Raw genomic sequence first — 11,658 nt, 5'->3', positions numbered from 1 at the left:
GGTACTCCTTTTTTTTCTTGAGCTGTTGAAACTGTAAATGTTTTATCAGCTCGGTTACTTTGTGGTGTGTTACTTCTTTTACTATCGTTTCTTTTGTGTCTCACATACACACTTATAATAGTTCTGATTGATGATAAATTCATGTATTATCTAGTCTTTTATTGTTAATTATAATGGCAAAATATATTGGGCTGATAGTCCACAAGTTCAGCTCATAGTGGGCTTTAACAGTCAACAACCGACCTATTTGAATGAATTCTCAATCATCCATGTAGTATTCTCATTTTAGCTTAGAGCAGATCTATTTGAATATTGTGCACAGTGATGTAATCCTTTTATTCCAGTTATTTTCTTGAGATTGTTGCTTAGGTTTTGGACAAAAAATTAAGATTTATATATTCATTATTCTTATAGTAGATTATCTCTAGTTTACCTATCATTTTTACCCTTCAAGTTGGAGGGATTTTTTACGTAAATATTGGTGTTATATTTGATTGTAATTCTATTTAATTTTGTTACGTATTATGATATATTAGTATTTGTTCATATATAAAAATTTATTCTTTTTTATATTCCATCAAAATATACCATTATAAACTCTGATTAATAGAAGAGTTCTTAGCACTTTTTCTTCACTGCCGTTAGTTGCATCTCCTACCTTTTTACGCCTATTTTTCATTATTATGGTACCAATACATGTAGTCGAGATTTAGATTTTGTACGGTAGCCACCAACTTGTCAAAGCTTTATTGGAGTTTTCTGATTGTCACATACCATTCATTATGTGTTAAAAACTTTTTTCTTTTGCTCTTTTTAACATTCTGTAATTATACTGAACAGAGAAGTAAAACTATAGGTGGTAAGATTGCTTCTATGCGAGTCTTGGCATCACAATGAAATTGCTTCTTTGTGACTTGAGCGATGAAAATTTAAGTTACCAGAAGAGTTTCTTGTCTTCTAGAGGAAAACTGCACAGGGTGACCCAATCTTAGTGGGATCCTCATGCAGTGAGCTTCAACCATATGATTGTTGTATTAGCCATCATTTACATTCCATTGCCATGATTTCTCCAAACCTCAAACAAAAGAAAAAAAGAAGACTTGCATGTTGGAAAAGGTAATAAAAATAATCTTTTGTTTTGTTTTTGTTTTATTTCCTCTGATTGTGCCTAGTTACCTTTTTGATATGCTAACATGGAAAGACTTGCATGTTTTGTATACTGTAATAGTCGATCAGTCCAGTCCTTCCCAGGCAGACGAGTTCATTATCAGGAATACTTACAGCAGGGTCTTGAGCCCCTTGTGTTAGAGATTCCGCATCTGAATTAATTTGTCCTTTTAATTCGGACCAGATCCTGTATTTTGTTATCTTTCCAATTTAAATCGAGCTTGTGGTGATCTTCACGGCTAGATTAATATTCAGATGGTCTTGTTGTATTAAGACAAAAGAGCTGGGAAGAAGCATGATATTTGCTTCCTAACTCATGTTAGTTGGAGCTCAGAATCTCAGAATCCTTTAATGCATTCATTGTTGATGTTTATCTGCTCAATCTTAGCTTCTCGAGTGCCATCGCTGATCTGAGCAACAGACGCAATAATCTTCATGGCACCTTTGTGCAAGCATGACGTGTCTTTGTAAATGAGAAACACATTGTTAGTTGGCAAGAAGTGGCATCTTACCCACCAAGAAGAAACACGAACTACTCACAAAGAGTGAGTTGAGTTCACTCTGCTACCTCTGCTTTGGGATTATATTATTAGGTTTCTTAGAGTATTGAGCATTGTTTTCTTATTATATTATTAGGTTCCATCATTCGCCATACCTTGGTCGAAGATGGTGATGAGAGCTCGCTCTCTCTCGAGCAAGTTCATGGATCGCCCCTTCGTTAGATCTAAAATTTCTATCTAACAACTTGTATCTTAAAACAGGAGTAAAAGTAAAACCTTGATCAGATGTTCGTCCTGAGAGTCCTGGCGCCAATCCTGTCCTGCTGCAGTGCTCCGGTAAGCCTTAATTTATCTTATCCACTGGTCACAACGAAGGTACAACTTGTGAGCAGAGTGATATTTCACAGATCAATTTCTGTTTATTACTGAGATTCTTGTTACGTCGGTGTTCCTTGTTGTCATGCTGCGATTGGACTGAACAAAATATTATACTGCCACGTCCTGGTCCGAGAAGGTATTCCTCTCATATAATAATTTAGCTGATATGATTTCGTGTTCGACGCTTGTGTCGCGTGCAAAAGGACGATCTATTACTTTGCATGTGGACAATGATGGCTGCTAACAAAAAGTTATTAATCAAGTGTATATTATATATATACATATATCACATCATCATCTACGACCCATGATTACCCATTTTTTCAAGGGCATATAGTAGTATTTCTTAAACATAATTATCATGTTATTTTTTAGTTCGGAATAAATATACAGTATATATACGAATTCAAGGGTGATGAGGGATACGTATGATATTTTGATCCAACTTCAAAAGAACGCAAAAAGGGGGGGCAGTCATTAACCCAGCGATAGTTCAACGGACGGCCTACATTGAGCCAATCGCCTGATAAGAAGGGCACGCTACATGATCCCGCGGTGGGATTCGCTTCGAAACGAAACGCCCAGTTAAGCGAATCGTAGACGATTCGCCTCTGCCTCTCTTTTGCGGCGGGGGGAAGAGTCCATTTGCCCCTTGCCTGGTTGCGGCCCTCTCGCGGTGGAAGGATCGGAGTCCGTTGCCTGGAGGTAATGGAGCGCGGAGCAGGGGCGGAGAGGCAGATGAAGTACGTGCTGGTAACAGGCGGTGTGGTGAGCGGTTTGGGGAAGGGCGTAACGGCCAGCAGCATCGGCGTCGTGCTCAAATCCTGCGGGCTCCGCGTCACCTCCATCAAAATAGGTTTTTCCGTTTCTTCTTTCCCGGAGTAACATTTTTGATCCGGAATTGCTCCTTTCTCTGTGAGAAGAATACCTTGCTTTTGGGTCTTTCCGCCTGCTCTTCTTGTTTGATTCGGCGTCAGAGTATCACGTCGTCCATGATCTTGTGCGGAATGTGACCTTCCATGCTCCCTTAAATCGTTTCTTTCCTATCTTCTTGCAGAACAGGGGTTTCTTTCTTGTTCGACGTTTTGTTTTATTGTTTGGCTTTAGATTAACGTGTGGTATTCCTTTCCTTGGTTCTCAATTGAGAAGTCTCTTTCAACGTCGTTAGTTGATTTTGAAGTCCTTTATAGGTTTAGAGCATTATTCGACTGCCATTTGAGGCACTTCCTTCAGTTGTCTGTGGCTGTTTTCTCCTCTTCTCAATTATTTACTTCTCTCGAGTCTCTTTGTCTGATTCAGATTCTGTATCAGCTTAGTCAGGTTACTTCCGTCCTTACAAAATTTGATATTTATTTGATGTATATATTCGTTTTTGTGTTGTGAACTTTGCCAGATTTGATTGAGAATATTATATTTTCTCTATGGAAACTTCTATCCGCTTTTTCTTCGCTCAAGAATATGCATTTCAGTTGTCTGCTTGTGGTTCGTCGTCTACTGCAAGCTCATATATTGGTTAAATATTAGTCTATTGCATGCCGGTTCGTCTGTCTTTGGTCTATTCAGGTTCTACTATTTTGGAGATAACTGTATCCCTGTCTTTGAATTTGTTAGCGTTAATTACTGGTTATAATGGGGAATTGTTTTTCTTCTACCAATTTATGCTTCGTTCCTTTTTGCTGATACCACTGGTTGAGTTATATCATGTTTCCTGCTGAATTTATGTGCATTGCTACTGCTGCGTGCAGATCCATACTTAAACACTGATGCAGGGACGATGTCTCCATTTGAACATGGAGAGGTTTTTGTTCTTGATGATGGTGGCGAGGTAATTTTTCTACTTTTTCTTAAAAATTAAATTTTCATGCATTGGTATAAACCATGACCGTTGCTACAATAAGGTCCATATACCTTGTCAACTATAGTCATGGTGTCTGGCATCCACCCTTCTCAGTTGTAGCTTTATGTACACTAAAACATGTGGTAGTTAAGGCTTGATTTCTTTGCTCTCTTCAATGTAACTGTAGTAAATTCCAGTGATACATAATTTCTAAGTTCATACATCAACTATTTATTTATATTTCAATTTCTGAAAGTATAAAAGAGAAATATTTTTTGTTAAGTATCCATGTTGGTTGCTTTGGTTGTTCTGATTTTTCTTCCTTTCATTCCTTGTAACATTACAGAAAAATCACATGAAAAATGCAGTGGAATTAGTTTAATTCAATGCTTTTGTCCCTTGTTAGTTCTAAGAGCAGGTTTATGTTAATGTTGTTTTCGTTATGGTAGCCATGTTATTCTAATCCACAGTTTCTACATGTCTGACACCTCTGCTGGATGTCCTTCACTGTTCCCTTCTCTTTGTTATTATTGTTATTATCTTTTACTTTAGTAATTTATGGCAATGGTGTCGGTGTTAATTACATGTTCTAAAGAATCTAAACTGAGTCTGTCAGTTCTCTTGCTATTGTTTCTATATGATGCTCGGCATTTTGGCCTGTTTTATTGCTACTAATTCTCTTTGATGTTTGGATGTTTTGCTTACTAGCTTCTTATTATATTAATTATTTTCTGTGCTGCAATGTTTGATATGCAGGTTGATTTGGATCTTGGAAACTATGAGCGTTTCTTGGATGTCACTCTTACCAGAGATAACAATATTACCACAGGGAAAATTTATCAGGCAAGATTTTACTATGAAAATTCAGTCTATCTCTTTGGATATCCTTGGGATTCCTAGTAAACTGATATGCCATATACTTTTTCAGTCTGTCCTTGAGAAAGAAAGGAAGGGTGACTATCTTGGAAAGACCGTCCAGGTGAAATATCATGGATCTTACTTATGCTTAAATGCTTTATATATTCATCTCCGAATTTCTTAAGTTGCTTCTTGACATTAACACAAACTGCTTGCTATCATGAATCCCAGGTTGTCCCTCACATCACTGATGCCATAAAGAATTGGATCGAATCAGTGGCATCTATACCTGTTGATGGCAAGGACGGTGCTGCTGATGTTTGCGTAATAGAATTAGGTGGAACTGTAGGTATGATATGAAAAATGTTTGTTAATGTTTAGTTTTGACTCTGCATCATTTACAATCAATTTTGATGTTCTTGGACCAACAGAACTGTATTGTGTGTGATTCAGGTGATATTGAATCAATGCCGTTTATTGAAGCTCTGCGCCAGTTGTCTTTTTCTGTAGGTAATTTGGAAAGCATTATTCATTTGTATTATCACATAGGTTTTACGATATTGCTTGTCCGAGTCAACTTGATCATAACAATTTCTGACTTCTATTTTTGGTATATGTTGGTGTTATCATTTTTCCGTTTCTGTTGGATAACATTGTTTCAGTTCAAGTTCCAAAAGTTTAGTCTTCGAACAAAGGAAGAGAAAGAAATAAATCATATTGAGACAAGCGTCACCCTTTGATATTGTTCAGGATTGTTGAATATACAGTGTTGATATTTCTTAAGATGAAAGTTAAAACTTGACATTAATAATTAATTAATGTTTGGGAATCATGAGACCAACAGACCAACAGAAGACCAACCGTGGTTGGAGTTAAGTTTGAAATGTGCTTTTATGTCTGATGCAGTTCTTATGTATCTCATAGAACTTGTTCTTTTCAGGTAAAGAGAATTTTTGTCTCATTCATGTGAGTCTTGTGCCAGTACTTGGTGTGGTCGGTGAGCAAGTAAATATCCCTACTTGCCCTTGTTTGAATTGATATTCTATAAGAATAAAGCATCGCTGCAAAATTCTCTCCAGATGATGCAACTAAACTAGGAACTTTACCCTGAATAATTTCTGTGGTTGATGTTCAAAGTTACTGATTTTTTTTTTCATTTTAAGAACAATTTGCTCTTATTTGCTGACGTAATTTATAAACTTACATTATATTCATTATTTATATGTAGAAAACAAAGCCAACACAACACAGTGTACGAGAACTGAGGGCTTTGGGTTTGACTCCAGACCTACTGGCATGCCGGTCTTCACAGGTAATTTTATATGTCCAACTAGCAAGACAAATTGGATATTGCATATCATGTCATTTGGTATCTCTCTATTGCAAAACTTTAGATACAGTTGTTTCATTTGATGGAGTCTATCAGAAACTATATGTTTGTCCATTGATTTACCGTGTTTCCACTTTCTTGCTCCTGTCTCTGGAACAATATCATTAAATTGTCACTAAGTTATCCCGTAAGACTGGGATTTTATCACGTAGTTTCTCCACTGTCACTAAGGATTATTGTACATATTGTAAGTACAGAGTTAGCACTTACGCTAGTAACTCTACCTTTCTGTCATTTAGTGTGAGTTTGAAAATCATGTAGTGACGTAAAATTTTTGGTAAGTCAGACTATAATGTTTTCTTATTCTTACTAAACCATCAACATTGTACTAGCACTCTTTATTATAAATTTTTGGGGATGTTTTTCATTTTCTCTTAATTGGTTAAGTTGCATGTTATCCTGTAATTTTTTTTGGACATCATGTTTGTTGGGTTATCTGTCACAGCATTTACAGTATGCTGCCATGTTCATAAATTTGACTTCGTTTTGTAGTTTTTAGAAGTTCTACAAACATCTTAATTAAGATGTTGGATCTCCCCAGATTTTATTTTTCTTTTTTATTTCATTGTGTAATGGAGAGCCTCGCAATTGACTTTGGTTTTTGTTAATTTGCAGCCTATACAGGAAAATACGAAAGTCAAACTGTCGCAGTTTTGTCATGTTCCAGTGAGTCTTTGCTTGGAAGTGCTTATAATATTTAACATCTGTTGTTCTCACTGTTGGAGTTTATATGCATCTTCAGGTTGCTAACATCCTTAATATCCATGATGTTCCGAATATTTGGCATATCCCACTGTTACTTCGGGTTAGTTTAATAGCTGTAACCAAATTTTATGAACTTGACGATTTTCAATTGAATGATCTGCATCAAATCAATTAAGAAAATTGTCTTGATTTTTGTTCTTCTATTTCAATACTGATTAATGTGTTTTCTCCAGAACCAAAATGCTCATGAGGCCATTATAAAACAGCTGAACTTTTACAGGCAAATTATGCATTTTATTATTAGCTATTATTGGTTTGGTTCCGTGCATATTTATGTTGTAAGCAATCCATTTACATGCATCAGACATGTTGGATTGATTCTGGAAGCTTTATTTCAGCATGGCTACTTCCCCCGATTTAAAGAGTTGGACAGAGATGGCAGAGACATATGAGAACCTAAATAGCACAGTGAGTATTATTGACCTCCGATCCTGTTTGCTGGCCTGCTTCACTTCTCTTCATACAACTGAGCACTGTTCTCTGTTCTTTAGGTTAAGATTGCTATGGTTGGAAAATATACTGGTCTAACAGATTCATATTTGTCAGTGGTGAAGGTGTGTCTTAAACTTTTCAAAGCCAGCTGTTTATTTTTCATTGACTTGTCATTCTACACGTGTGCAACTTTATTCATATTTGTCAGTGGTGAAGGTGTGTCTAAAACTTTTCACAGCCAGCTGTTTATTTTTCATTGACTTGTCATTCTACACATGTGCAACTTTGTGATGCTTCTGCAGCCTTTTGTATAAATAAGTTGCCTGATTAATTTAATTACTGCTGCTGGTATGATACCTTAAATTTGTGATCATACTGTCAAGTTTAACGTAAAGATATTGGAGATCTTCCAAGTGTGAATGAACTGACAAAACTATGGCTATGATTACTGTAATAGGTTGGTCTACATATACCTGGATATGGGCAAGAACTTTTATCCTATCCTTGGTGATTGTTGTATGCACTAAATTTATTGCTGATATTCTGACTCTAATCTCCAAATGGAGTGACCATGGTGCATCACTGCTTCCATCATGCTTTCCTTAAACTCTTCATCGAGCAAGATTGGCAAACATGAATTTAACCTTTTGGGAATTATTTTTATGCAAACATTGTGGAATATGGGTTTTATTCTCCAACTCAGATGCTTGCCAGATAGCAGATTAGTCATGTTGCATGGCATCCATCACGTGGAGTTCAAAAAAGTTCTATTTTTTCTTTCTTAATTGTAATTTGTTTGGGCAAGAATGAGTTTGATGTGCTATGATTGTGGTACTAGTTGTGTATATAGCAACATGGACTGCCTATGGAAACATTTCTTTATGAGGTGAAACTCATGCTCTTGATCCATTGGACAGAAAAAATGAAAAGAGTGTTAATAGTAATGATTTTGAAGAACCTAATTAGACTATTAGATGGACTATGTGGGTTCAAGCTTTAACATCATTTGGCTTGTATAGTTTCTACCTTGGATAATCTTTCCTATGAGATGTAGCAAATGAGTCATGACTCTTCCAAACTATTCTAACATGTGAGATTGGTGTAGGATGTATCATCCTTTTCATCTTATTAGCAGGGAAATTCTTGTGGCATCTAGGTAATTTACAAACATCAATATGAACCTACCATGATTATCCTTTATATTTGCAGCTCATGTTTGCATATTCTTAGTGTTTGACATATATTTTTTGCACTCTTATTGAGAAAGGATTCTGTAAATACCATACTTTGATTTTTCAATTGCAGGCCCTTTTACATGCCTGTGTTGCTTGCTCATTCAGACCATCAGTTGAATGGATTGCAGCCTCAGACCTCGAAGATGAGAGTGCACGTGTGGTATAGATTGTGTAAGATATTTGTAGTTGGTTATCTACCATCACGCTTTTGCCTTAGTCCTTTCTTTTCTAATGTACAGACACCAGAAGCATATGAAATGGCATGGAAAGCCTTGAAAGTAAGACTTAATTCTCTATTGCATTTTTTCAGTTGAGCAAACTTCATCAAGCATCTTAGTTATGTTCTATGCTCGTTCCACAGTTCCTACTATCCTCCTCTATGCTTACATTGCAAAGCTGTTTGTCAATATGAAAGTATAGGGTTCTTCATGCATTCTCGTTCCTGGTGGATTTGGTGATCGTGGAGTGCCAGGAATGATATTAGCAGCAAAATATGCTAGAGAAAACAAAATTCCATATCTTGGCATTTGCTTGGGGATGCAGATTTCTGTGATTGAGATCTCCAGATCTGTATGTTTCCCTTTTGATAATTTTCTGTTTCATTGTAGTGACAATAGTTGTCCTTACCTTTTATTCTCTTGCTCTCCTGCTCATTTAACTGAATATTGACTAGATTCTGGGTTTGGAAGGAGCAAACAGTGAAGAGTTTGACCCTCAAACACCACATCCTGTTGTAATGTTCATGCCTGAGGTATGTCAAGCATGGATTCTCTATCGAGACACAAAAGGAACTTGAAGCTCATCATTTTCACTGTATGCAGGGTTCAAGAACACACATGGGGAGTACAATGAGATTGGGGTCTCGGAGAACTTTCATCAGGAGTCCTGATTGTATTACTTCAAAGCTGTATGTCACTTGTAACCTTTGACTTCTAAGCAATGTATTTCATGAGTTATTTGATAGACCAAGCATTACATTAAGTGTGGGTACTACAGTATTTTAAGTACCACACATTTATCTGAAGGCATAGACACATCCATTACTGTCAAATAACCAACAATTTGTGCTTCTTTTTTGAATAACTGTTTGATAATCTTATGTTGACAATGCCTTTTCAATTTTGTTAACTAAAAATTGTGTGAATGCTAGCTACAAAGGTTCTGCATATGTGGATGAACGGCATCGACACAGATATGAGGTCAGCAATGAATATAAGTTAGCAAAATACATTGTATAGTAATTTACGTTTCCCTTGCTGTTTTGCTTTGATCAATGTGTATGTAGCAATACCTTTTCTATCTAGCACCGATGAATGTGTGTTTTTGCAATCCCCATTCTCTGATAACGAGGTATATGTAGCTATATCTGTATATGTTAATCATGAAAGCACTATCAATTGCTCAGATAACTATGATTTCAGCCGTTGTCCAGATAATTGTTGACAACCACCTATCTTTTGTAAATACTGATACTGGTATGGCCTATTTCAGACCTTGGATTAAAAACTTGTCATATGTTTAGCATGTAAGACCTCTTGCCAGTGAAGAGGCCTGCCTACTACCAAAGCTCTTGCTTTTGTGTACCTTTGTAAACATTATTCAAGTGTCCTGGGAGAGAATGTGGAGGATACAAAATTCACAATCTATTCTTTTACAATGGAGTAGTAGTTACACTTCACATCTTCCAATAATATTTGGTGCTTGGCAACCAGATATTATTATACATCTTTATTTGGAATGCTACAAAATTGTCTGTGTTTTAACATGGCATAGAAAGGCTCCTTGTTCAGTGGGTGACATTTGTAATAACTCATATTTGCTACACTCCATAAAGTACATATGACATCTAACTGTTTTCTTAAGGTATTCCATTTTTGGATAAGTGATACTATACACTTGTAGGATCATATTACATCCAGGAAACCAGACTTGATGTCTCCCTTTTTCTCTTAGTGTTCTGGAAATAACAAGTATTTAACTCAGCTGGAATTTTGTCTAAATTTTATTTTATTGTCTCAAGAGATACATTAAGTGTCATTGATTGTTTTAACTATCAGCATCATGCTTCTTTAATGTCTTCCTCTCTATGCAATAGGTAAACCCTGATTATGTTGGCAAGCTGGTAAGTGCAGGTCTTGAATTTGTTGGCAGTGATGAAAGCGGAACAAGAATGGAGGTATGCTGCTAATTATTCAATTTTGTTCACATTGTGCGATGTTGTGTTCTGATGATAAGTTATTCCTTTGTATTATTGAGCAGGTTGTAGAGCTTCCAAGTCATCCCTACTACGTCGGCGTGCAATTTCATCCAGAGTTTAAATCAAGACCTGGAAAACCTTCTGCTTTATTTCTAGGTAACATTCTGTTTAACGGTCCAAGGGCTAATTAATCTCTAGGATATAATATGTCTACACTGCACACAGCTTGTTTTTTCAATTTTATTTTCAGACAACAAATTTGGAACTCATCCAACAAGAAGACTGTATAGTGAATGGCTATAACGCCAGCTTCTTGAGCATATGTTAAATAATCAGATCAGCTTACTATTTCAGCTGAAAAATCAAAAGCAATTTTAAAAGATGGTTTTGATACCAGTTGTGACTTTTGAAGTCGAAATGCTCAATCGGCACTCAGCTGAGGAGCAGATGATAGTTGATTACGAAGGCTTGCATAGATTCATTGATTTTCCAAAGCAACATTCGATAAAGCCAAGTCTGATAATAAATAGTTCATCCTCTGGACTGCAGGTCTTATATTGGCGGCGACAGGTCAACTGCAGCCACATCTAAATAGGATATGAGATCACTCTTCACTTCTTGAGGGGTATAATATGGGTGATGAGATTTTGATTTCTTACTCTCACAGATCTGGATTGCAGAATGTGTGGTTTAATTTAATTAGGCCTTTTTAAGTTTTATAGAAAGCATATGGAAACTCGAGTCTATAAAGCAGCGGGGCTGTGCTACCTGTTTGTTGGCTGGCTGGTGTCAAACAAGAAGGTAGTTTTTGCCTTGTTAAATTGTGTGAGCATCAGCAACAAAAAGGAAAAAGAAATTGTTGATGGCAAAATAACATAATACATAGTCCTTTGTCATCA

At 36.4% G+C, this 11,658-nt stretch overlaps 1 protein-coding gene across 1 annotated transcript; it reads left to right on the top strand.

Moving 5' to 3' along the window:
• Window positions 1–2,593: 2,593 nt before the first annotated feature.
• Window positions 2,594–11,658, top strand: LOC103988583 (uncharacterized). The gene is made up of 22 exons (XM_009407163.3): window positions 2,594–2,901; window positions 3,791–3,870; window positions 4,639–4,725; window positions 4,811–4,861; window positions 4,972–5,089; window positions 5,194–5,250; window positions 5,681–5,745; window positions 5,969–6,052; window positions 6,746–6,796; window positions 6,873–6,935; window positions 7,069–7,115; window positions 7,234–7,303; window positions 7,387–7,449; window positions 8,633–8,722; window positions 8,802–8,840; window positions 8,983–9,132; window positions 9,236–9,313; window positions 9,384–9,469; window positions 9,713–9,761; window positions 10,658–10,738; window positions 10,822–10,915; window positions 11,309–11,658. Exons 1-22 carry the CDS (start codon window positions 2,754–2,756, stop codon window positions 11,359–11,361), a joined length of 1,704 nt encoding a protein of 567 aa, XP_009405438.2. The 5' UTR covers window positions 2,594–2,753; the 3' UTR covers window positions 11,362–11,658.

This window comes from Musa acuminata, chromosome BXJ2-6, assembly GCF_036884655.1.
Source record: "Musa acuminata AAA Group cultivar baxijiao chromosome BXJ2-6, Cavendish_Baxijiao_AAA, whole genome shotgun sequence".
NCBI lineage: Eukaryota > Viridiplantae > Streptophyta > Magnoliopsida > Zingiberales > Musaceae > Musa > Musa acuminata.
The sequence above is the reverse complement of the archived record's forward strand: the minus strand, read 5'-3'. Positions and strand labels throughout refer to the sequence as shown.